The 27,975-nt window shown below is 44.7% G+C and overlaps 1 protein-coding gene across 1 annotated transcript; it reads right to left on the bottom strand.

Moving 5' to 3' along the window:
• Positions 1 to 2,868: 2,868 nt before the first annotated feature.
• On the bottom strand, positions 2,869 to 27,975 carry LOC112617009 (rabankyrin-5-like; the record flags this gene model as incomplete). The annotated part of the gene is made up of 3 exons (XM_025373739.1): positions 27,937 to 27,975; positions 8,533 to 8,725; positions 2,869 to 2,987 (listed from the first exon to the last, which is right to left on the bottom strand). Coding segments are annotated over exons 1-3 (322 nt in total), but the record flags the coding sequence as incomplete, so codon positions are not given.

Here is a 27,975-nt window from a genome sequence, read left to right as displayed (position 1 = left end):
GTTGTGTGATTTTGTTTCAGAGGGCAGTGATGTTTTATTTTCCCACTCTCATTCATTTTGGTTGCAGTCACTATTTCACAATTAAAGTAAAACTGAGGAACACTAACACTGTCTGAGTTACCTTACCTACGACAGTATACCAGAAGTCAGATAATGAAGAAAAAAAAAGTAGGAATATTTCACAGCTCAGCTGCCTAACTGCTTTCTAAAATGGTCATACCTATTTATAACGTCACTGGCAATGTACGAGAATACCAATTTCATGAGCCTCACAACTACTGGGGTCATCAGTTTTGATTATACAGATATCAAAACACAGTAGCTTATTCTTAACTTTTTTCCTGCAGAGTCGAATCTTTTCCATATATTTATTATCTTCTAGTCTTCATAAACATTCTGTTCATATAATGAAGATCCTATCATACATGTTGTGAAGAATGCTACATGACCTTGTAAGGTCTTCATAATTCTGTTATATACGAGGTCAAAGATACACGGCTTCAAAACACTAGGCTTTAAAAAAAAAAAAAAAAAAAAAGCTATGCCTTGAGATTTCGATCACGTGGACTGGTGCCCTCCCAGTAAAAAACTATTTCCCAGGCAGATGTTTTTAGTTACTGGCATGCAGGCATCTGCACATGTGTAGGTGTGTACATGCATTTGTATCTACAACTTTTAGTTATGGACCTCAAGTTAAATCCTCAAAATTATCATAAAGAGAGAGTTGGCTCACATCTGGGAAACACTGACATATGTTCCCCTTAATCCATGAGATAAATGCCTACTTAGCCTTTACAACACGCCTCAGGTATTAGCCACCTCTGAAACCCTCCTTTATCACCCCAACTCAGTCTCTCCTCAACCTTACCTAAAAGCTAACTACATTTCTGTTTTATAGCCCTGGTCTGAAATGATTTGTGAATGGCCTGTTTCCTCCAGCAGAATAAGGGCTCCGTATGGCAGGGACTGTGTTATAATCATCTCAGTGTTCCTGGCACTGCACATGGAAAATAGTACCTTCTCAACCGACAAACCTTCTGAACAAAGATATAATTCACACAGACAATCACTTCGGCAAGTACATAACTATGTGTGGTCAACAACAGACTGCAGATACAATGGTGGTCCCGTAAAATTATAATATTGTATTTTTACTGACCTGTTTAGGTACACAAACACTTACCACTGTGTTACTGTTGCCTATGGCATTCAGCACAGTAACATGCTATACAGCGTGTTACTATACCATGCAGCCCAGGTGGGTACTAGGGTATATACCATGTAGATTTGCGTAAATATACTCTATGATGTTCCCACGACAAAACCACGTAATGACACATTCTCAGAACACATCCCTGTCATTCTCACCATATAATTCTCACGAATATTAATAGTAGAATTAAATTAAAATTTTGCTCTTTGTCCCTTTTTTTCCAATAGCAGTCAGGCAAGTACTAAATGAAAATGCAGCCTTCAGGTCAACTTTTGAAAACGACTGTTTTAAAGTCCACTTGCCACCCTATTTGCTTCAATCCTACACACACACACACAAAAAATGTGATATAAAACAAGTAACATTAAATAGGCCAAGGCAGCTATTAACTTTTATCTTTTTTTTTTTTTTTTGAGACAGGTTCTTGTTCTGTTGCCCAGGCTGGAATGCAGTGGTGATATCATAGCTCACTGTGGCCTCAAACTCTTGGCTCAAGAAATCCATTCCCCTCAGATTCCCAAGAAGCTGGGACTACAAGCACATGCCATCATGTCTAGCTATTTTTTTTTTTTTATTTGCTGTAGAGACAGGGTCTTGCTATACTGCCCAGACTAGCCTTGAATTCCTAGGCTCAAGTGATCTTCCCACCTTGGCCTCTCAAAGTGCCAGGATTACTGGCATAAGCCACCACACCCAGCCTTAAAATTTTTTTGAAAAAAATAAATTGTACTGTATATATTTAAGCTATGCGACACAATGCTGTGGGATACATATATAGTAAAATGGGCACTGTGAAGCAAATTAACATATCTACCATCTCATGTAGTAACCCATACCTATTAAAATTCTGAAGGCTAATGGTCATCTTTTGATGTTAAAGAAAGAATATTGTTATTCTTCAGAGTAACTGTTCTGAGTTCAGTTCTGACAGACTAGAAAAAGTACTTTGGCTAGGCACGGTGGCTCACACCTGTAATCCCAGCAGTTTGGGAGGCTGAAGCAGGTGGATCACATGAGGTCAGGAGTTCAAGACCAGCCTGGCCAACATGGTGAAACCCTGACTCTACTAAAAATACAAAAATTAGCTGGGTGTGGTAGTGGGCGCCTGTAATCCCAGCGACTCGGGAGGCTGAGGCAGGAAAATCACTTGAACCCGGGAGGCGGGAGATTGCGGTGAGCTGAGATTGCCGTTGCACTCCAGGCTGTGTGACAGAGTGAGACTCTGTCTTACAAAAAAAAAAAAAAAAAAGTCCTTTGGCATCTAGTATGAAGTTTTAAGCAATCTGACAGCAGGACTTTTAATTAGACTTGAGGGAAAAATATTTTCTGGACATTAATCCTTATTTACAGCATACTTTTTCATGAAATGAGTGTACAGAAAAATACTTACATTTTATAAATCATAAGGACATTGCAGATACTCAAATATTTATGATTTGTTAGCCAGGTATTACCTCCTCAATAGGTATACAAAGTACCTAAAAGTACAACCTACTGATTCATTAATTATTTAACTAGTTTGTGGTCACCATCAATTGCTAAGAAAATTATTTTACTTTCATTGAATCACAAATATTTCAAAATGAGACACCATAACCTTCTGCCAAGAGCCCTTCCGCTAGCAGGTTTGTGTCCCTGATCACTCAAAGGCTCACCTGACAGGTCCAACTCTTTAGTGGAAGACAAGTTAGGCAGACTCCAGCTGTCACTGCGGGCTGCCAGGACAAACTTGTGAGCGCTGATGTGCCTGTCCCCAACCTTTATCTTCAGATCGCTGATGAAGAAAGAGACCCACATATATTAGAAAAACGTCATCATACCTAGGTATAGATAGGATTCATAGCTGATAAACACATGAGTATTGATCAACATACATCTGCAAAAGGAAAAATTACAGCAAAACATTGTTTCTATATGCTGGCACTGAATTCTGATGGGCCATCTTTATAATACATTGCTAGAAATGGTTTCTATTTGTAAATTCTGGCTTTAATGCACGTGGCATGCTCGGCTTTCAAATACATCTTCTAACGGGATTCTTATAGTAGTGAACCTCCAAGTTAAGGAGGAGGATTAATATTCACATAAAAAGTAGAGGCTATTTTATATAGACTAAAACAAGCTAAACCATCAGGGAGAGAAAGACAGAAAGGTTAAAGCTGGTGATGCCGGCTCTGAGACTACAGCGCTGCTACGCCTCACAGTAACGCTCAAGCAAGGTGAAACAGAAAAAGCGTGAACAAACTGACGAGCAGTCATGAACACGGCACCCAGCATCGGGACTCCTGTTCTCACCAGAAACATTCGGACCTAATATTGACCATTTTTGACTCAACTACTTATAAAAAATGGGGTGAGGAAAAAGCTTTCTTTTCAAAACATGTTTCCATAATTATGACATGCCATTATATGAAACGATCTTCCTGAATAGATATTTATGTGTAACTCCGAAATGTCAAATGCTACCGGAGGAGAGCGTCTGGGCAGTGAACAAAAACGTCAAGATGACCCACTGGGCTGCCACGAGTACATGCCATATGGCTATCCTGGCAGGAATCCAAAGTCACTGTCATCACCCTGCTGGTAGTTATATGTTTTATTTTCATATTCAACTTCAAAGGTATTTACTAGGTTGGAAAGTCTTCGGAAACTAACTACACAAAAACCACTATATGGAAAAAAAGAAAAAGAAAATACCATTACATGAATTAACCCATCCACTTAAAAGGAAACCCAGGCCAGGCATAGGGGCTCACGCCTGAAATCTCAGCACTTTGGGAGGCCGAAGTGGGCAGATCACGAGGTTAAGAGATCGAGACCATCCTGGCTAACATGGTGAAACCCCGTTTCTACTAAAAATACAAAAATTAGTCAGGCATGGTGGCAGGCGCCTGTAATCCCAGTTGGTCAGGAGGCTGAGGCAGGAGAATCGCTTGAACCCAGGAGGCAGAGGTTGCAGTGAGCTGAGATCACGCCACTGTACTCCAGCCTGGGTGACAGAGCAAGACTCTGTCTCAAAAAAAAAAAAAAGAGGAAACCCAAACAGAATATTGTTTGTATATAATGCTTGACAGAGACACATTCTACATTCTACTCTTGTAGACCCTACAAGAGTATTGCCTACAACACACTTAATCATCATTTGAAAGTATCAACAATTCCAGTTCTATCAAAGACCAAGCGGTAACTAATGATAATAGATCACAAGATTAAGAGAGTATTTATTATTTCAAATTATTACAAACTGCTGTTAACACAGTAGAACATTATTCATGGTCAAAGAAGAAATAGGATACTCTATGTAAAACAAAACATAAAACTGTATCAGCATATCCTGTGACAAAGTATAAAAAATTTAATGAAAACAAGAAGCTACCTACAAAGCACAAATAATTTTTAAACTCTGAATATATTTATAAAGTATTACATCCTAATAACTTAAATAGATTTTCAGTCTGTACTATTTCAACCACGAGTATAACTTGTAGCCACAAAATTATAAAAATGAATGTTTCTAGAAAATTTCTACCACATTCATGAGTGTCAGGTCAAAATTCTCTCTTTTGTAATCTGACATACCAAAGGGAAATAAAGATAAGGATTTCATCAATAATTTCCAATAATAATTTTTTAAAACACAAATGAAAACCGGAAAATCAGACAAGTCCAGTCCATGAAGATTCTATGTTGAAACAATTAAGGACCTAGTAATTTTTTTAAAAAACTTGATTCCACTCAATTAAAGAGTATTTCCTTTTAAAACATGGAGACCAGAATGCTGTAACTGGAGAGGAGATGAACAGTTTCTTGTTAGTTTCTCAAACACTTGAACAGGAAAAACCATAGGTTTGTTTGGTAAAAGAATGAGTACAGTAAGTAACTACATATAGCCATCATTTTTAACTACCTTATGGGACAAAACTGTTCTCCTGAACTTGAAATGTAGGCCAGGCACAATGGCACACACCTGTAATCCCAGCACTCTGGGAGGCCAGGACCAGGAGTTTGAGACCAGCCTGGGCAACACATAGTGAGACTCTGTCTCTTATTAAAAAAGAAAAAAGAAAAAAAAGAAAAAAAAGAAAGGCTACCGGTTTCTTCCACATTTCTCAACTTAAAAACTTTTAAGGCCGGGCGCGGTGGCTCAAGCCTGTAATCCCAGCACTTTGGGAGGCCGAGACGGGTGGATCACGAGGTCAGGAGATCGAGACCATCCTGGTGAACATGGTGAAACCCCGTCTCTACTAAAAAATACAAAAAACTAGCCGGGCGAGGTGGCGGCGCCTGTAGTCCCAGCTACTCGGGAGGCTGAGGCAGGAGAATGGCGTGAACCCGGGAGGCGGCGCTTGCAGTGAGCTGAGATCCGGCCACTGCAACTCCAGCCCGGGAGACAGAGCAAGACTCCGTCTCAAAAAAAAAAAAAAAAAAAAAAAAAAAAAAAAAAAAAACTTTTAAAACCTATTCATCAGTCATTCCAGCTACTAAGAGGCACATAAAAATACTATTTGAATTTTTCAACAAAATGCATGTTATAGGATAAAGGTATTTTTTCCCCTACGTTGGTAAAAGATGTCTGCTTTGGAAATCGATTTCTCAATTTCGGTTACCACATCTTGACAGCTTAGTCCCCTAGGAAGACTCCATTCCCTATCTGATATTCAATTGTAGCTAACATAGAGTTTCAACCTTCTTGAGATAAAGGGCAGGCTTTTTTTTTTGAGATGGAGTCTCGCTCTGTTGCCCAGGCTGGAGCGCAGTGGCGCAATCTCGGCTCACTGCTGCAACCTCCGCCTCCCGGGTTCAAGCGACTCTCCTGCCTCGGCCTCCTGAGTAGCTGGGATTACAGGCGAGCACCACCATGCTCTGCTAAATTTTTGTATTTTTAGTAGAGACAGGGTTTCATCATGTTGGTCAGACTGTTCTCGAACTCCTGACCTCATGATCCGCCCACCTCAGCCTCCCAAAGTGCTGGGATTACAGGTGTGAGCCACCGCATCCAGCCTTTTTTTTTTTTTTTTTAAAGACAGGGTCTCTCTCTCCGTCCTCCAGGCTGGAGCGCAGTGGCGCGATCTCAGCTCACTGCAACCTCCACCTCCTGGATTCAAGCAATTCTCCTGCCTCAGCCTCCTGAGTAGCTGGGACTATAGGCACATGCCACTAAGCCCAGCTAATGTTTGTAATTTTAGTAGAGACAGGGTTTCGCCATTTGGCCAGGCTGGTCTCGAACTCCTGGCCTCAAGTGATCCACCTGCCTCAGCCTCCTAAAGTGCTGGGATTACAGGCATGGGCCACCGCACCTGGCCTAGGGCAGGTTTTAAAAGCTGAAGGGAGACTTGTTGGAGTCATAAGATCATACCATAACGAGCTAAAAAGTGACAGGAAGAAAACTACCCAGTCTCATTCCCATTGTCTCCGAGAAGGACTTCAACACAATGAATGTGAAAAAAAATTACTAATCAATTGATAAGTAATTGAAAAACTAAATGATGGGAGTTCTAATGGGAAAGAGCCTCAAAGAGTAGGAGAGGTGTGTCTGTAACAGGAAAACATTAGGCTTCCCTGGGCCAGTAATAAACAAAGTTTTCACTTGTTCATGGAAGAAGAGGAAAAACAAGACAATGGATTATATTTTACAAGAAGCTACATCTATTCAATTTATGGAACTATCCTTTACTCAGAATATATACTTCCCTTTTTCTGTAATAGATTATTCTTTCATTTAGAAAGGACTAAGATAATAGTAATTTTGAATCCTGAGTTATTTTATTGTTATTTGCATCCTCTAAATTTTGATTTTTTTTTTTTTTTCTTAAGACAGTCTCACTCGATCACCCAGGCTGGAGTGCAATAGTACAATCTCAGCTCACTGCAACCTCCACCTCCCAGGTTCAAGCAATTCTTTTCTGCCTCAGCCTCCTAAGTAGCTGGGACTATAGGTGTATGCCACCATATGTGGCTAATTTTTGTATTTTTAGTAGAGACGGGGTTTCGTCATGTTGGTCAGTCTGGTCTCAAACTCCTGACCTCAGGTGATCCACCTGCTTCGGCCTCCCAAAGTGCTGGGATAACGGGTGTGAGTGATCTATTTAAAATGCTGGAATTTATTTGAAAATAGTTACTAAGTCTTATGTAGACTGAGCTTCTATCTCCCTAGCGGCTCAAGTCCTTCCTTCTTATGTATATTCACATATGTGTTTCTTTGCCATATCCAGCATCCCAATTCAGTCTTTCATCATTGCTGTTCTGGACTATACGCAACATCACAGGTGCTCACCCTGCTCTTTTCTCTTTATAATTTCACCCACATGACATTAGCATGCCTTTTTTTTTTTTTTTTTTTTGAGACAGAGTCTCGCTCTGTTGCCCAGGCTGGGGTGCAATGGCACAATCTCGGCTCACTGCAACCTCCGCCTCTCCAGTTCAAGCAATCCTCCTGCCTCAGCCTCCTGAGTAGCTGGGATGACAGGCGTCCACCACCAGGCCTGGGTAATTTTTTGTATTTTTAGTAGAAACGGGGCTTCACCATGTTAGCCAGGCTGGTCTCAAACTCCTGACCTCAGGTAATCCGCCCACCTCGGGCTCCCAAAGTGCTGGGATTACAGGCATGAGCCACCGCACCCAACCCTGAGCTTCTAACAGAAGCTGTATGGCTCCAGAGTTCAACCTCAACCATCGTGATGCACCCTCTAACTAGTTCCAAGACTGTTTTGCTTTGACCATCTCAAGAGAAACGGACATTTGCCCTCTGAATTCCTAGACATGTAAGCCCAATTCCTGCTTGATTAGCAATGCTATCACCATGACTCCTGCACTCTGCTGAAGATAAGCACTAAACAAGAGATAAAAATCTTGCCTCAGGCTGGGCATGGTGGCTCACACCTGTAATCCCAGCACTCTGGGAGGCCGAGGCAGGTGGACTTCAGGAGATCAAGACCAACCTGGCCAACACGTTGAAACCCCGTCTCTACTAAAAATACAAAAAATTAGCCGGGCGCAGTGGTGTGTGCGCCTGTAGTCCCAGCTACTCAGGAGGCTGAGGCAGGAGAATTGCTTGAACCCCGGAAGCAGAGGCTATAGTGAGCCGAAATCTCGCCACGGCACTCCAGCCTGGGCAACAGAGCGAGACTTCATCGTAAAAAAAATAAAATAAAATAAAAAAAATAAAAATCTTGCCTCAGGGAGCTTCTATTCTAGGGAATAAAGATTTGCTAATATCCTCAAGGGAGAGAAATACATTCTGGGAGAAAGTGAATGAGAAAAGCTGTAGTGTGGCCCGGGAATAAAGCCAAAGGCCTTATGTGTCCAGGAGCCCTGCTCACCTGTACTGCTCCTGCTCGTAGAGGTCTGCCACGATCGCCAGCAGGCGGCTGATGAAGGACTCACTGCTGCTTTCCTTGTTTGCCTGCGCAGCCAAGAGAGTGCAGCGCTTCTCTGTCTCTGCCAGTTTCTTCTGCAGCTTGACATACTCTTGTCGTAGAAGCATCAAGTGCTTCTCCAGCTTGGCCACCTCCTCTGCAAGGAGAAGAAAGAATCAGGTTTACCGTGGCCGGTGTAAAGCAGGCGCATTCACTAGTCCCTCATCCCAATGATGGGAACGCTCCCCGAGTGACCGGCCACCCGATGTTTCTACTATTTCTCAGTGATAGTCCCACAGGATCAAGAATGGCTCTGATAGCTGGGTAATGTGGCTCACACCTGTAATCCCAAAGCTTTGGGAGTCCAAAGCTGGGGGAATCACTTGAGCCCAGGAGTGTGAGACCAGCCTGGACAACATACTGTCTTTACTTTTTAAAATATTCATTAAAAATAAAAAATAAAAATAAAAATAACAAAGAATAGCTTTGTTTCAGGGTGCTGGTCACTGAACCAAGGAGACCATCATGGTTACAGGGATTTCTCCTCTCAGAAGCTCAATATTATACAGTAGATGACAATGAAGAGATGTACATAAAGATGCTGACCTGCCCTGCAAATCCTTTACCACAAAGCCAGGAGTCTTCAGGAGAAAAGGCTACCAAAATCACCTAGATTTTTTGAAATCACTAACAGTAATAACAATTTCCTAATTTTGACATGTTCTTCTAAAAGCGTTACATAAATTCCCTCATTTAATCTCTCTCTTTTTTTTTTTTTTTTAGACGGAGTCTCGCTCTGTCACCAGGCTGGAGTGCAGTGGCGCAATCTAGGCTCACTGCAACCTCTGCCTCCTGGGTTCAAGCAATTCTCCTGCCTCAGCCTCCCTGGGACTACAGGCACGTGCCACCACGCCTGGCTCATTTTTTGTATTTTCAGTAAAGACAGGGTTTTACCATGTTGGCCAGGATGGTCTCAAACTCCAGACCTTGTGATCCACCCGCCTCAGCCTCCCAAAGTGCTGGGATTACAGGCGTGAGCCACCGCACCTGGCCTCATTTTTTTTTTTTTTTTAAAGAGATGAGGGTCTCACTACGTTGCCCAGGCTAGACTCAAACTCCTGGACTCAACTGTTCCCGCTGCCTCAGCCTCCCACAGCTGGGACCACAGGCACATCCCACTGTGCCCAGCTTCATATCATCTTCATGACAAGCCTATGAGGTAGGTACTGCTATATACCAGCCCCATTTTATAGAGGAGGAGGACACTGGGGCACAGAGAGGTTACAGATTTCCCCTGTTGCAAGGCTGGTGAGAGGACGGGCTGGGATCTGAGCCCAACATTCTTATTCCAGGGCCTGTGATCATATTAATCACGCTCCCCAACCCTGGCACCTGTCCCCCTTCAGGTGAGGATCAGGGCAGTTAATAATGGTTCAGAGAGAGGTACGCCATCTTCCACTGGCACGTTGGGGCAGGTAAAAAGGTTGAGAACCACTGTATTTGATTCATTAAATTCAACAAGCATTTATCAAGTGTCCACTAGGTGCTGGACGCTGCACGATGGTAAGCGCACTCTGACATACCTGTCCTCGGAGCCCTGAGTTACTGAGAAAAACAAAGATAAACAATTTTTTCTTCTTTTTTTTTGAGACAGAGTCTCATTCTGTCGCCTGGGCTAGAGTGCAGTGGCGCAATCTTGGCTCACTGCAACCTCCATCTCCTGGGTTCAAGCGATTCTCCTGCTTCAACCTCCCAAGCAGCTGGGATGACAGGTGGGCACACCACGCCCGGCTAATTTTTGTATTTTTAGTAGAGACAGGGTTTTGCCATGTTGGCCAGGCTGGTTTCAGACTCCTGGCCTCAAGTGATCCACTCACCTTGGCCTCCCAAAGTGTTGGATTATAGGCATGAGCTACCATGCTCAGTCATAAGTCAAATAACTTTGGTTATAATTTATAATTAAAATAATTATAACAGTCAAATGCAAAACTACAACTCTACATTAGAGAGCTAGAAGGCAAAAACAGCTATGAGAGCCTATAAAGCAAGTGAACTGAAGAGGTCGGGAAATGCTTCCCTGAGGAAGCAGTCATGGAACTTCTCCTTTGCCTGAGCTCTGGAGTCTTAAGAAGGGATGAGACAGGGGATTTATGCAACCATGGACTGATAAACCATGTAGCTTTATCAGTCAAGGTCTCTATGGCTCCATAGTGCTGCTACAACCATCCTCCGGGCCTTGGTCCCTTCACCCCTCCCTCTTCCACACCACAGACATTCCAAATCCTGACACTGCCCTCAGGCCCATCTCCCATCCAATCTGCCTCATTCCATGCCAATACCCTGAGAAAACTGAGCTACTGACAATAACTCCCACCGTCCCAGCAATGATTCCCATCTCCCCTTTGCTTCCTTTGAAAGGGTATATCCTTCCTACCCAAGTTTAATCCCCCTATGTGCTCCCTAAATCTCTTCACTCTCCTCACTCCTCAGGACCTTTGCTTTATCATCAATGACCCTATCTCCGAACTCCAGTCTCTCTTTTGACTGGGTGGTTCTAGTCAACATATGAGCCAGTTTAAGTCTCTTATCTATTAAAGCATCCCACGTCCACAACACATCTGAAACCCTCAGCCCCGCCATCTCTAGCTACCATACACCATTGTCTCACCTGCCATTCCCTCTTCTGTCCCCACCATCCCCTTGAAACTCCTCTCACCCATGACCTTCTAATTGCCAAGTCCAGTGGACCCCTGCCAGTGGTTCTCCTCCTAGACTTATGACACCACATCACACTGTTGTCCATCCCTTCTCTTATTTTAGCAACCACAATACCACCCTCTGATTCTGGTTCTCTGTCTCTTTCACATGCTTCCCTGCATCCTTTCCCAATCTTTCCTTTTTCTTTTCTTTCTTTTTTTTTTTTTTTTTTAAAAGAAATCGGGTCTCTGTCACTCAGCCTGGAGCACAGTGCCACAATCCTAGCTCATCACAGCCTCAAACTCCTCAAACTCCTGAACTCAAGTGATCTTCCCACCTCAGCCTCCAGAGTAGCTAGGACTACAGGTGCTTGCCACCAAGCCTGGCTAAATTTTAAATTTTTTGTAGAGATGCGGTATCACTATGCTGCCAGGCCTGGTCTCAAACTCCTGGGCTCAAGTGATCCTCCTGACTCAGCCTCCCTAGTACCTGGGACCACAAGTGTGTGCCATCACCCCTGGCTATCAATTTTTAAATTTTTTGTACAGGTGGGCCTTGCTATGTTGCCAGGGCTATGTTGCCTTGCACTCCCAGGCTCAAGCGACCCACCTGCCTCTGCCTCCAGAGTAGCTAGGAGCAGAGGTGTGCATACTTGGGAGGCTGAGGCAGGAGGATTCCCTTGAGCCTAGAAGGTTCAGGCTGCAAAGAGCCAAGATTGTGCCACTGTACTCCAGCCTGGCAACACAGCAAGACCCTGTCTCAAAAAAAACCAACCAGCCGGGTCCAGTGGCTCATGCCTATAATCTCAGCACTTTGGGAGGCTGAGGCGGGCAGATCACAAGGTCAGGAGTTCAAGATCAGCCTGGCCAATATGGTGAAACCCAATCTCTACTAAAAATATAAAAATTATCTGGGCATGGTGGCACGCAACTGTAGTCCCAACCACTCGGGAGGCTGAGGCAGAAGAATTGCTTGAACCTGGGAGGCGAAGGTTGCAGTCAGCCAAGATTGTGCCACTGCACTCCAGCCTGGGTGACAGAGGACACTCCATCTCAAAAAACAAACAAACAAACAAACAAAACAAAGAAAAGAGTTGTGAGTAATAGAGAAGACAGGCAATTAAGCCAATGCAGTAAACCCTGAGCACTCTGATAGGGGATACAAATGGAGTGTGGTGGGAGACCTCCTGGTTTAAGCCAGCATAAAGAAAATGTTCCAGAAAAGTAGTAGCTTACTTCAAAAGATTTAAATAAAGCCTATATTTGTTTGTAGCATACTGGACCCAGAAAATGCAAGAAAAGGTTTCAATCTTTTATTCTCTTGGTCAGATTCTCCTTTTAAGCTTGCATCAGTCAACAGATTTGTCAAACAGACAAAGTACATAAACACTGTACATTTCTCTATAAGAAATACAAATAATTATGAGCCCAAGCCTCGCCCTCTCCTCCAAGAGTTCACTGACAAAAATGTCAGCCACTCACCAGCTTCTATGCAAGTCAACTGAAAAGGATGGCTATAGTAGACACCACATCTCGCTAGTTCAACCTCGTGGCTGCAAAATTACATCCCACTTGCCAAGAGACAGCCTCCAAGTTTCCGCTGTGGTAACCGTTTCTTCCATAAGCAACCTGAACCCTCTAACCGTGGTTTCAATCACACCATATTCCACCCAACCTAAATCTTTTGCTCCTCAACAACTCCAACCCAGCATGACTATAGCTGGCTGGGGAATTTCCATTTCACTTAAACTGTCAATCTGCACATATTTATGCACTAAGCATTCTGGCAGATTAGGAGCTGCCTCTTTTAAGAGTTAAAAGGGCAATCTAGACTGGGTGTGGTGGCTCACACCTGTAATCCTAGCACTTTGCGGGGCCAGGCAGGAGGATCTCTAAAGCCCAGGAGTTTGAGACCAGCCTGGGCAACACAGCATTTTTTTTTTTTTCATAAAAAAACTGAAAAAATTAGTTGGGTGTGGTGGCACGTACCTGTAGTCCCAGCTACTTGGGAGGCTGAGGTGGGAGGATTGCTTGAGCTCAGGAGGTGGAGGCTACAGTGAGCTGTGATCATGCCACTGTGCTCCAGCCTAAGCAACAAAGCAAGACTCTATATCAAAAAGGGTGGGGGGGCAACCTAATTAGCACCTATTCCAAACAAGGTAATCAAAGCAGTATCAAATGTAGAATCAAAGTAGTATCTACAAGGAGCTCAGAAACAAGAAGGGCAAGAACAAAACTAACAGTCACAAAGAAGGTGGATACTGATTTATGTGCTAAGGTGTTGTAGCCCTGGCAAACATTCAAATAGAAGATCTTAGATCCTGAGTGTATAATAAGGGAAAAAAAAAAAAAAAAAAAGATCTGTGGAAGACCTTTAGGTGAGCTAGAATCAAAAGGACGTAGGTAACAGGTGAAATTATAGGAACATCTGCCTTCAAGAATGGAAAATTAGGCCAGGTACAGTGGCTCATGCCTGTAACCCTAGCACTTTGGGAGGCCAAGGTGGGTGGGTCACTTGAGATTAGGAGTTTGAGACCAGCCTGGGCAACATGGCAAAACCCCATGTCTACAAAAAAATACAAAAATGAGCCAGGGGTGGAGGTGGGCACCTGTAGTCCCAGCTCTCAGGAGGCTGAGGTGGAAGGATCGCATGAGCCTGGGAGGTGGAGGCTGCGGTGAGCTGAGATCATACCACAGCACTCCAGCCTGGACGACATAGAGACCCTATATAAAAAAAAAAAAAAAAGGCCGGGCGCGGTGGCTCAAGCCTGTAATCCCAGCACTTTGGGAGGCCGAGACGGGCGGATCACGAGGTCAGGAGATCGAGACCATCCTGGCTAACACGGTGAAACCCCGTCTCTACTAAAAAATACAAAAAACTAGCCGGGTGTGGTGGCGGGTGCCTGTAGTCCCAGCTACTCCGGAGGCTGAGGCAGGAGAATGGCGTGAACCCGGGAGGCGGAGCTTGTAGTGAGCTGAGACCCAGCCACTGCACTCCAGCCTGGGTGGCAGAGCGAGACTCCGTCTCAAAAAAAAAAAAAAAAAAAAAAAGACTGGAAAGTTGCTGATTCCTCTATCTAAGCCTTCAAGTGGAGGAGATCCTGAAAGCTGTTTCCAGCCATCTTCCCGCTCTGCTCTCTGGGAAACCATACACATTTCCTTAAACATCAGTTATACACACAAATTCTAAACTCTACAGCAACAGCCCCAGTCTCTCTACAGAATTCCTCATTCAAATATGCAGCAGCTGCCTGGACAATGACACAAGATATAAACTACCAAGGGAATGAGCAGAGAAGAGGCAAGATAAAAGCAGGGCTTTGGCATGATTTGGGACTCTTAGTCACAAAATTACAGATGCTCCCCCACCCGGCAGCTTTTGTCGGGGAAACCCAAAGGATCACAAAAGTACTCAGGAAGCTTATGAGCACTTACCAGTGCTACCTCAATTGCCACACCATTTCATAGCATAACGGAGGAGTGCTTATGGCTGAGACATTACCAGCCTGTAGGGAACACTGTCTGCTTACAAACAGCAATGCAAATGTGTCCTTGAAGTGTCACCAAGCTATACAGTTCTTGCAAGAAAAAGTACAAAATTATCATTCTGAGCAATAACGGAGAGAGAATTTACAGGGCACAGGTTCTAGGGCTAGACTGACAGGGATCAAACCTAGTTTGGACACACCTTAGGCAGGTGACTCATTCTCTTCATCTGTAAGGATGCTGTAAACACTGCAAGTGCTAATACATGTAATAACCTTAGAATACAACCTGCCCCGCAGTAGGTGGTCAAAAGATATTAGCTATTATTACAATTCTTAGAAAGCAACCCAGGGTAGTCAGTCCTGTGTTGCAAGATTCTCCCTGCACACTGATAGCCCAGAGCATGCATTTTAGAGCCTCACTGACTGGGTTTGACCCCAGCTTACCTATTTACTAGCTGTGTGACCTTCGGCAAGTTACTTACTCCTCTCTGTGCTTCAGTCTTCTCACGTGGAAAATGAGACTAATGATGTTATCTTAGAGCAGGGGTCCCCAGCCTCCAGGCCGTGGACAGGTACTAGTTTGTGGCCTGTTAGGAACCGGGCCACACCCAGCAGGAGGTGAGCTGCGGGCGAGCCACCTCGCCCACCTGACTGAGCTCGGCCTCCTGTCAGATGAGCAGCAGCATTAGATTCTCACAGGAGCGCGAACCCTACTGTGAACTGCGCACGCCAGGGATCTAGGCTGCACGCTCCTTACAAGACTCTAATGCCTGATGATCTGAGGTGGAGCAGGTTCATCCTGAAACTACTCCCTTCCCTACTCCATCTATGGAAAAACTGTCTTCCACGAAACCAGTCCCTGGTGCCAAAAAGATTGGGGACCACTGTCTTAGAGAACGATGTGGAAAGTCATTAGGATAGGTTAAATCACTTGGAGCAGTGTCTGGTTTAGTCAGGTTTACCACTGCTGCTGCTTCTCCGCCTACTTATTCTTCATCCAGTGCCCAGTTTTCAGCCGTGGTTTTTTCTTTGTCCCCTTCCAACTTTCATTTGAAAAGCAAGCCTAGAAACTGAATTAGCTGGGCATGGTGGCGCATGCCTGTAGTCCCAGAGATGATGCCACTGCATTCCAGCCTTTGAGACAGAGACAGCCTGTCTCAAAAAAGGAGAGGAGAGAGGAGAGGACAGCAAACCTAGAAATTTAAATAATAGATAAAACCTAGAGTTTCACGAAAAAAGCTACACTAAGTATCAGTGAAGAATGCCAGGAACGGCCGGGCGCGGTGGCTCAAGCCTGTAATCCCAGCACTTTGGGAGGCCGAGACGGGCGGATCACAAGGTCAGGAGATCGAGACCATCCTGGCTAACACGGTGAAACCCCGTCTCTACTAAAAAGTACAAAAAACTAGCCGGGCGAGGTGGCGGGCGCCTGTAGTCCCAGCTACTCGGGAGGCTGAGGCAGGAGAATGGCGTGAACCCGGGAGGTGGAGCTTGCAGTGAGCTGCACTTCAGCCTGGGTGACAGAGCAAGACCCCGTCTCAAAAAAAAAATAAAATAAAAAAAAGAATGCCAGGAACTTCCAATTTTCTCATGTTTCTTTCCAAATAATATCTAGCTGTTCTCCATGAGTGCAGTCTATGGTCAGTCTTTCAGTAAGTATCCTTTCTGATAGTTCATCACTGTTGAGTTAACAAAACATGCTTAAGACCAAAAAAAAAAAATCTGCATTCATTATGAATAGCCTAAAATAAACAGTGTAATGTCTATTGCAAAAGAGTAGTTAATCAGCAAATTACCTCTTCAGAAGTTACATGGCACAGTCAGGAGAGAAACCAAGACTGACTTTTAGAACACTCCTCCTTCTAGTTCAGGAGTTGGCAAACTTTCTGTAAAGGGCTAGATAGCAAATATTTTAGCTCTGGGAGCCACACAGTCTCCGTGGCCCTACTCAACTCTGCCAGTTGTAAAACAAAAGTACAAATGAATGAGTGTGGCTGTTTCCCTAAAAATACTTTATTTATGAACACCGAAAATGGAATGTCATGTAATTTTCACATCATGATACATTGTTTTGATTTTTCTTCAATCAGTTTAAAATATTTAAAATATAGTTAATATGTATAAGCTATTTTTATATGTTACATCTATAACATATAAACAAATTCTTAGCTTAAGGACTGCACAAAAACAAGTCAACAGGTTTCAGGTCAGATTTGGCTGAGAGGCCATACAAGCCCTGTTCCCCTGCTGGTGATTTTAAAGAATTAGGATGTTAAAATGACACCCAGAGCCAAATGAAAGGGAAGAAAGCAGTTTATCTATCTGGAATGCCTAGAATTCTGTAACCTCTCACTTCTTACCACACCCTAAGCCACAACAGCAGCCACTGCATCTTCAAGATATGCCTCTCTCCAAGCTTACCTCCTCACCCTCAGAAACAGGCTCACAGTAACGCCTCCTACCCCTAGACAAACACCTCTTCCTCACGGCTATGCTCTTGACTGCCCAGTCTATCACACTTTTTGCCTTCTCCACCAATTTCTGAAGAGTCCTCTTTAGTCACTACTTCCTCTCTTGCCTCCCGAACCTTCTGAAACTTGGCTCCTACTCACATCCCTCTGCTAAAGTCACAATGATCAAATCACCCACTTCGATGACCTTTTCCTTATTCTTCAAGCTCCTCAACCTCTCTGTAGCCTGTCAATCACCCCATTCTTGAAACTCTTGTTTTGGCTTCCTAACTCTGTACTCTAGCTTTCTTCCTAACCTTGTTACAGACCCTTCGTCTATTCTGACTATCCACTTTCTAAAAAGGCACAGTGCTGCAAGGTTCAGACCTACAACGGAACTTTTCCTAAAGCTTCTTCTTTGAATGTGGTCTCATGCACACCCATAACTTTACTGTCACTGCTATAAAAATGGACCCAAATGTCTCTTTCCTTCAACAGCTCCTGCTGAAAGAATGATTGACTGGTACTATAAACTCAACAAGTTCAAAATCAAACTTCGTATCTTCCTTAAATCAAAGTCTTCTTCCTACTTCATTTCATGTTATCAAAGCCCTAAGTTATCAACGTACAGGCTATGGTAATGCGTTTATATAGCACACCAAACATACGAACTATTTAGAGATAAATTTAACACAATGTGCAATGCATGCACACTGAAAACTATAAAACACTGCTGACAGAAATGAAAGGCAACCTAAATAAACAGAGTGATATACTACACTCATGGACTGGAAGGCTCAATAGCTCAGTACTGTTAAGACGTCAGGTCTCTCCAAATTGGTCTATAGATTCAATAACTTCCCAATAAAAATCCCAGCGAACTATTTTCGTAGAATTTGAAAGAATGATTCTACATTTTTTTTTCTTAGAAACAGGGTCTCCCTCTGTCACCCAGGCTGGGGTGCAGTGGCCTGATCACAACTCACTGCAGCCTCGAACTCCTGGGCTCAAGTAATTCTCCTGCCTCAGCCTTCCAAACAGCGAGAACTACGGGTAAGCACCACCACACGTGGCCAATTGTTTTGTAGAGACAGGGTCTCAGGATGGCGCCCAAGCTGGCCTCGAACGCCTGGCCTCAAGGGATCCTCCCACTTCGGTCTTTTAAACTGCTGGGATTACAGGCATGCACAAGCACAGGCAGCTGATTCTAAAATTTGGGTGGAAATGCAAAGTTCCTAGAATAGCCAAAAAAATTCTGCGTGGGGGGAAAGAAAAAGGTTTAGCATTTACCTGACTCAAGGCTGCGTATAAAGCTACAGCAAATAGGACAGCATCATACTGGCATCAAGACAGATATCCAGAGCAATGCAATATGACGGAATCCAGGAACAGACTCTGACATATACAAATGCTCTGACAGTGGTGTCAAGGCATTTCAATGAGGAAAGAGCAATGGGACCAGAACAATTGGAGATCTATATGGAAAACGCAAAGCCCTATTCCTAGATACTGCTACATATAAAAACTAACTCAAAATCACACATATCTAAATGGAAGGGTTAAAACTGTAGCCCTTCTAGGCCAGGCACGGTGGCTCACACCTGTAATCCCAGCACTTTGGGAGGCCGAGGCAGACAGATCACGAGATCAGGAGATCAAGACCATCCTGGCTAACATAGCGAAACCCCATCTATGCTAAAAATACAAAAATTAGCCAGGTGTGGTGGTGGGTGCCTGTAGTCCCAGCTACTCGGGAGGCTGAGGCAGAATCACTTGAACCCGGGAGGCGGAGGTTGCAATGAGCCGAGATCACGCCACTGCACTCCAGCCTGGACCACAGAGTGAGACTCCATGGAAAAAAAAAAAAAGCAGAGGGAGATTTGACCCACTCAGAGTAGAAGGTCACGTGAACACAGAACAGAGAGAAATTTGAAGATGCTGTCCTTGAAGACTGGAACGATGCAGCCAATAGCCAAGGAACATCAGCAGCCTCTTGCAGGTGGAAGAATCAGGAAAAAGAATTTCTCCTAGAGCCTCCAGAGGGAATAGGGCCCTACGGAGACCTTGATTTGAGACCAGCGATGCTGATTTCAATCAGACTTCTGTCCTCCAGAATCATAAGAACACGTTTCTGTTGTTTTAAGCCATCTAGCTTGTGGAAATCTGTTACAGCAGCCACAGGAAGCTCAAACAGCTATACTTACAAACAAAAAATTCTGTAGAGTGGAAGATTTTAATGCCCTTGGTAACTTTTTGCTAGATTAGTGTCAACATCATTTGATGGGGTAAAAGGAAATGGACGCTTTCCTGTAATATTTTGCAATAAAGAGAAAGAGGGAATTAGTACTTTTTGTCTCCTATGGCAGTTAAGTTCTTCACATTCATCATCTCAGATTCTAACTATATTGAAAAAGTAATATACTAACAGTGAAATTCACTTGGGTTAAGTGGGTTGCCTAAAATCACACAATTAGCAGAAGACAGACTCGAGATTCGGGATCTCAGGCCAGAGCCCATCCCATTAATACCATGATGCCAGATTTCAGCTCCAATATCAGAACATCAAGATCAGTCATTAATTAATGCAGGAATTAAATGAGCTCCTTCCATTTCCTACCGTAAATGCACTCTACTGCCCTCTGGCCACTCCAGTTCTAACCCACACTGTATTCGGTGTTTTTCGATTACCACCACCCTGGCATTTCCTTTCTCTACATTCCTATAGTTCTTCTATTCTAGCCAAAACTGTAGCAGTGAATTAGTGTTCTTCATGTAATTTTTTTTTTTTTTTTGAGACAGAGTTTCACTTGTCGCCCAGACTGGAGTGCAACGGTGCGGTGTGATCTTGGCTCACTGCAACCTCTGCCTCCCGGGTTCAAGCGATCCTCCTGTCTCAGCCTTCTGAAGTAGCTGGGATTACAGGCGCCTGCCCCCATGCCCAGCTAAATTTTTTTGTACTTTTAGTAGAGACAGGGTTTCATCATGTTGGCCAGGCTGGTCCTGAACTCCTGACCTCAGGTGATACCCTGGCCTCGATCTCCCAAAATGCTGGGATTATAGGCATAAGCCACCATGCCCGGCCTCTTCATGTAATTATTTAATGACTAAATGACTTTATTCCTATTCTGCTTTAACTATGTCCATCAGATAAAAGAGAAATGATTGTAAAGGCTGTGATAACATTCTCTTTGGAGAACTACAAGAATAATTTTTTGTTTCAGGCTTATATTAGGATCTTCCACATAAAATATTTCATTAAAGTGTCAGCTTCCCAGAAAATACTATCTTCCTTGTTGGCATCAGATTAGAAAAGCTCTTCACTGGTGATGAATTATCACCACTACTACTTTTCTTTTTTTTTTTCTTTTGAGACGGAGTCTCACTCTTGTCGCCCACGCTGGACTGCAGTGGCATGATCTCAGTTCACTGCAACCTCCGCCTCCCGGGTTCAAGCAATTCTCCTGCCTCAGCCTCCTGAGTAGCTGGGATTACAGGCGTGTACCACCAAGCCTGGCTAATTTTTGTACTTTTAGTAGAGACGGGGTTTCACCATGTTGCTCAGGCTGGTCTCAAACTCCTGACCTTGAGACCTGCCCGCCTCGGCCTCCCAAAGTGCTGGGATTACAGGCGTGAGCTTCCACCATGCGTGGCCCACACATCTGGATGTTTAAAAGGTCCCAGGTGACTGTACCGTGCAGGGTTCTCCAGGTTGAGAACTATGTACTAATGGAATGAAGGAGAGAGGAAAGCACAGATGTGAGAGGTGTACAGCATCCAGGGGATTTGGGGACTGATGCAGACTTCGCGGGGGAGTCGGGGATAACTTTTTGGTTAGTGACTTGAGAGTCTGGCTGAACAGTAGTGCCATTAATCATGAATGTAGAAGAGAAAACCCAGTATAACTAGAAAACAAAACATGCACTACTTTGAAATACTTGGCCTTCTCCTCTCTGTTCTGCAAGTTCCATTAAGGTTAAGTTGTGTCTTGCTCATTTTGTCATCTCTGGCATAGTAGCTTGCACCTACCGTAAAATACGTTTTTCCTGAATGCAACTGAGCTCTGTGAGGTTCATCTGCCTCATGTTACAATCAGTGGCATGACTTACACATCTTTCAAAAGCTCACCTTGTACAGCAGTGACGACTGGGCTGGTTTCATAAGAGATGCACAACAAATATTAGGTAACTAGCTATTTCCACCTCAAACTCCTGACTGGAAACACTTCCAACTTAGACACCACCACATAGAAGTATACTGGGCAAAGCAAGTATGTCCAAAAGTGAGGTCAAAATATTTGTTCTCAAATATATTCCTTCTCTACCTCTTAGCAGCTCAGCCATTTGTCTGAGTCATCCAGACCTAGAACTCTTGAGTCATCTTTGATTCTCTCTCAACATTCAACCAGATTTCAAAAGTCCTGTCTTTCATATGTTCTGCGGTCTTTCTCCCATCAGTCCTCTCCAGCCCCACGGCCCCTACCAAATGGCTCACTGCTACAGCTTGCTCTCTGACTTCCTTCCTTCTCAATCCATCCTCTACACTGCAGTCATTGTGTCATGTCCCAGACAATTCCAGTTATGTCGCTACCGTGGCTGATTCCTTTCAGTAGTATTGCTCCATGACTCTCAGAATAAAATCCAAACGCTGAACAAATGCCCTTAATAACCTGGCCCTTAACATACTCTTCCAACCTCACATCCCACTAATCCTTCCACCTAGAACACTGACCTCTCCTCAATCTCATGTCCCCATGTCCAAAGGAGGGCCATTTTTCAAAGCTCAGCTCAAGTAATGTCTTCTGCAACAAGACTTTCCCTGAACATCCAAAATACATTCCCCATTACTTCCTTTAAAAATCTCTCCCTATTCTGAGTTTTCAAAGTAACTCCTAAGCATGTTTTACCTTTCACCTTACAATATAGTTTTTCATACACAATTTCTTTTATCATCCCTCCTAGACTTCAGAACTCCCTGTGAATAAGCTTTAGTTCTGGCTATTCTTGTTTAACTACCAATTACTTCTCCCTCTATACCCATTCCATGGTTATCTCCTCTTCCTCCTGACAATACCTTACCAAATGGAGTTCAATAAATACCACAGGTTCAACAGGAGATTCTGGGGACACAGCAATTTCTCATTTTGTTCAGCAAGGCTGTAAATCATGATAATATCTCAAATTGCCCACAGCAAATCACCCTGCCAGTGACAGAATCCTGTGTATCTCAGCACAAGTCAGTAGCTTTACTCTGAAATGTCCACTAATGGATAAATTTTATTTCTCAGTAAAAATAATCCACAAGGAGAAAGCTAACAGCTACAGCTGGTGACAGCAGTGAAAGTAAGGAAAGGGAGAGAAAAGAAAACAACGGTATGAAAGGAACAGTCCGCGAGAGGTCTCTAGACTACACATAATTATCAATGACCTGGGACATTTGTTCAATAAGTAGAACAATAAACAGATAAATTTCAAAAGTAGAAACAGCAAAGTTCCTTCTTTTCTTATTTCTACCAACCTACACTAACGAGGCATTTTCTGGAACGGTACTACCCAAAGCACTTCTGGCAATGCCAGTGTTCTATTAATCTGTGCTGTCCATTGGGGGAGCTACTAGCCACATGGCAACTGAGTACTTGGAATAGGACTAGCACAACTGAGAAGTTAATTTTAAATTTTATTTAAATTTAATCAAATTTAAGTAGCCACATGTGGCTAGTGACTAATGTGTTGGTCCATGAACACCCAGGACATGGAATGTTTTCCCCATGTTACTTGGGTTGTTGTCAAAAGTATTTTTCTGATCAAATTCCATCAAGTTAATAAAAGTTTATGATAAATTTTCTGTTCAATATACTATTTACAAAAAAAAAAAAAAACCTTACTTTTTTTTTCAATTTTTACTTTTACTGAGGAAAAGAAGTGGAGAGTGATTTTAGAGGAGACTCGAGAGAAGGACTGCACGCCAGGGTGAAAGCATCAGGCGCTGTGGGAAAAGCATCAGGCACTGTGGAAAAAGGCTCTTCTGCGCCTGAGAAATATCCTAGGATCCCGACAGCTACTTGTGAGCTACAGATGATCCCCTTTTAAAGCTGAGGACACTGAGACTGAGAGCAATTAATTGACTTGCTTATGATCATAGCTTAAACTAGGATTTAAATCCATGTCCAGCTGCAGAGTCGGAGCTCTCACACACTACATTTTATTTTATTATTATTATTTTTTGAGACAGTCTCTGTTGCTCAGGCTGGAGTGCAGTGGCACAATCTTGGCTCACTGCAACCTCTACCTCCCAGGTTCAAGTGACTCTCCTGACTCAGCCTCCTGAGCAGCTGGGATTACAGGCATGCACCACCACACCTGGCTAATTTTTGTATGTTTAGTAGAGATGGGGTTTCACCATGTTGGTCAGGCTGGTCTGGAACTCCTGATCTCAAGTGATCCGCCCACCTCGGCCTCCCAAAGTGCTGGGATTACAGATGTGAGCCACCGTGACCGGCCTTAAACATTGTATTTTAGTTGCTAAAACAAAAATGGGCAGGATGAAAAGTAGGTTAGGTAGCTCTTAGCAGACTTGTTATCCAGAGCATAATAAAAGCTGGACCAGCCAGTTTGCTTGGCAAGAAGCTAAGGATGTATCCAGGTAACTTTTCTTGATGGCTAGCAGGTGATGCTCGAGAAATTCATACCTTCCTTCAACCACAGCCATGATTCTAAGCTGGGAGACACAGGAGTGAGCAAAACAGAACAAGTTCCTGCCCTCATGGGGTTTTTATTCCAGTGAGGGACGCCCTCTAATGAGATGACAACTGAACAGGCACCGAGTGAATAAAGTGGGTCAGCTCTGTGGAGAAGCACTGGAGGACTGTTCCAGGCCAAGGGAACTGCAAGGACAAAGACGCAGAGGTAGCAGCATGTTGGGCACGCACAAAGAACAGCAACAAAGTCAGTGTGGTGGGGCACAGTGAATGAAAGCAGGAAACAAGCTCGAAGTGTTAGGTGGGGCCCACACCCTGTTAGTACTTAAAGGTCATTGGGAGAATTGGAATATATTTTAAGATTACGGAGAACTGTGAGAGCTGGGCAATGAGGGGCAGGAGTATTAAGAAGAGTGGGAGAGACATGATCTGATTGATGTCTTAAATGAAACACTAGAAACTGTATGAAATTAGAGTGTGAGAAAGCAAAATCGAGGCAGAAAAGTTAAAAGCAACCTTTTAATTGGAACCTTTTGAAGTAGTTCACTTGGGTTACAAAGGAAGCTTAGGGCTGGGAGTGGTGGCTCACACCTGTAATCCCAGCACTTCGGGAGGCCCAAGCAGATGAATGGCTTGAGCCCAGGAGTTCAAGACTAGCCCGGACAACATCGCGAAACCCCAACTCTACAAGAAATACGAAAATTAGCCGGATGTGGTGGCACGCACATCTGCACTCCCAGCTACTTGGGAGGCTGAGGTGAGAGAATCACTTGAGTCTGGGAGGTGGAGGTTGTAGTGAGCTGTGATCACGCCACTGTACTCCAGCCTGGGTGACTGAATGAGATCCTGTTTCGGGGGAAAAAAAAAAAAGTACCACAAATGAAGCTTAGATTAGCAGGACAGCTACAGAGATGTAGAGATGGGGAATAAAAACTAATTTTACGACAGACTTTAGCTAAATATATATGGTCAAATCCATAGTCATGGATAGATGGAAGGAAAGAAGGTTGTCCTCTAAACAAGTCACATAAGAAGCTGTACACTCAGTCTCTCAGGAATTCTGTTTACTATTCCTAGGCACTATCTCCCACATTCTCACACAGCCAACCAACCATTATCAGGGTAGTTCCCATAGTGTGTTTACAGATCATTCAAGTTATATGACACAGATATCTGCTATTTATTTATATTTAAATACGTCTCTCCAAACAAGCATAGCAGGCTCTGAGAATCTGATTAAAGCACAAGCAGGATTAATATCCCACAAACATTTTCTACCTAATCTTGTCTTCCTTTGCATAGCTTCAGGTTAATGAGCTAAATGGCCCAGAATGCCTCCTAGTTGAAGTTTGCAACATTGTTTCTAAAAAGCTTAAATCCCAACAAAAAGTTGGGACACAAAAAAGGTAAAAGAAAAACTGGCTTACATCTGCAATCCCAGCACTCTGAGAGGCCGAGGCGGGCAGATCAGCTGAGGTACGGAGTTCAAGACCAGGCTGGCCAAGATAGTGAAACCCCATCTCTACAAAAATTAGCCGGGCATGATGGTGGGTGCCCGTAATCCCAGGTACTTGGAAGGCTGAGGCGGGAGAATCACTTGAACCCGGGAGGTGGAGGCTGCGGTGGCCGAGATCGCGCTATTGCACTCCAGCCTGGGCAACAGAGTGAGAGGGAGGAAGGGAGGAAGGAAGGAAGAAAAACTGCAAAGTCAGAACTTCATGACTGCTTACCTAGCTATCCCCCTGCTAATTTAACCCTGAAAGGATGTCTTCTTCGTGTGTTTAAGGAGAGATACCCCACTGACGGGATGTCTCTCAAGGCACTTGCCAGATGATGAGTATGGATGATGAGCATGCTGACTCAACCTGCATGAGCTCCTCAGGGGTTGGAACCCGACTGCAAAGCACAGCAGGGGGTCAGTAAAGCTCCTGAATGAAAAACCAGCCGCCCTCCACAATCTCAACCTTGCTACTGTATTCCCAAAACACTGAACTTACCTTCCTAGTGTAAAAGCGCCAGACTACCCATTACCTCACAGAAGACCTTCCTGAACCTTTCTACCCACCTCACTCCTGTGAGGAACAGCTATTTGCTGTGTACAACAACATTCTGTGATTGACCCAAAAAGTAACGTCAGAGAATGTCTTGGGTTTTCGCTCCTTTTCTTACTCCCCTGCTTTCACCTCAAGTTTCCCCTCCAGGAATATGGCAGAAAAAGCAAAGACAAAAACTGGCTGCCTGCTAGGCGCAATGGCTCATGCCTGTAACCGCAGCACTTAGAGAGGCCAAAGCGGATGGACTGCTTGAGCCCAAGAGCTGGAGACCAGTCTGGGCGACATAGTGAGACAGGATCTTGCTCTGTCGCCCAGGCTGGTGGAGTTCACTGCAACCTCTGCCTCCCAGATTCAAATGATCCTCCCACCTCCCTAGTATTACTGCTGGGACCACAGGCACCCGCCACCATTCCATTCACTCCAGGCTGGAGTGCAGTGGCACGATCTCAGCTCACTGCAACCTCCCGGGTTCAAGCGACTCTCGTGCCTCATCCTCCCGAGTACCTGGAATTACAGATACGTGCCACCACACCTGGCTAACTTTTGTATTTTTTGTAGATACGGGGTTTCGCCATGTTGCCCAGGCTGCTCTTGAACTCCTGGCCTCAAGCGATCCTCCCACCTCGGCCTCCCAAAGTGCTGAAATTACTGGCGTGCGCCACCACACCGGGCCAAGCCCTTGTCTACACACACACAGACACAACTTTTTAATGAGCCGGGTGTGGTGGCGAGCGTCCGTGGTCTCAGAAAGCTGAGGTAAGGGGATCGCTTGAGCCCAGGAAGCTGAAGCTGCAGTGAGCTGTGACCGCGCCACTGTACTCCAGCCTGTGGGACAGAGCGAGACCCCGTCTGAAAACACACACACACACCCCAAAACCAACTGGGTGCCAGTGCCAGCTATCTCTGTAACTTTGCCTAAATTCCTTTATCAATAAAGGGCAAATATACACGCCAGGCCTCCTTCACGAGGTTATCTAAAGTCTAATGCAAATGAAAAAAGCCGACCAACTGTCATGTGCTGCCCAAATCTAAGATCCATCAAGAGACAGGTTCATTCAAAGCTCAAAACTAACAGGACAAGTCGTGACCAAGCACAATGCAGTCACTCAATAAACAAAGGTCAAATAAGGAATATTCTTCTCCAATAACGGTGTAAAGAGGAGAATCACGCTGCCCAGATACAACAACGTCGCTGCACGATTCCTGACAGGTAACTCCCCATCTCTGGGCCTTCTTTCCCCCTACGTGTACAATAAGGCTTTGACAATGAAGGCTTCTAATTACTGCTACATTAAGAGAGGAAGACTCTGAGAGACCAGAGTGCCTTAACCTGCAATGTCATGAGAAGTGCACCAGACCAGAGGGTAGGCACTGGACTGGGAGGCAAAGGCACAGAGGTCTGGTTTGAGCAGCCCTCTTGTGAGCAGTGTGACCTTGGCCAACCCCCTTCCCGCAAACCCCTTCCTCCCGTCTTCATCTGTACGCCTGGCCTGAAGGCAGGGGCTGCTGCGGAGCTGGAGCCGCCAGTGCGCCCGCCTGCTTGACCCCAGCCCGAGGAGTCCCACGCTCTTCCGCAAGCAAGGGATGGACCCCTTCCGGATGCAGGACGTGCCAGGACAGCAGTTTCGATTTCCTAAGGCGAAGGCTTACTTCCCCCGGCGTCCCGGCACCGCCGGCAATCAAGAGCCTCCCCTGCTGCCCTCGGGGCCCCGCGGCTGCACGCTGCACCGGCACGAGACCTGCCAGCCCCGCTCCGCAGCCGGCCGCAGTCCCGCGGGGTCGGTATCGCGGGAGGGGCGTTGTCATAGGAACCGCGCTCCGGACCCCAGCCCGAGAAGCTCAGGAGAGGCTGCACAGAAAGGCTCGCGAGACCCGCGGAGCCCCCATGCAACCACGCCCGGCCTTCCCCTCCCAGGGCAGCTTCTCCCGGCCAGCAGCGCCCCCACAGCTCCACGTCTTCCCGCGCGGCTCCACAAAAAACCCTACCTTCCGCCATGTCTGGCCCGGCACTGCCTGCAGCCTCGC

The sequence above is a fragment of the Theropithecus gelada genome, unplaced genomic scaffold (genome assembly GCF_003255815.1).
Source record: "Theropithecus gelada isolate Dixy unplaced genomic scaffold, Tgel_1.0 HiC_scaffold_15796, whole genome shotgun sequence".
NCBI lineage: Eukaryota > Metazoa > Chordata > Mammalia > Primates > Cercopithecidae > Theropithecus > Theropithecus gelada.
The sequence above is the reverse complement of the archived record's forward strand: the minus strand, read 5'-3'. Positions and strand labels throughout refer to the sequence as shown.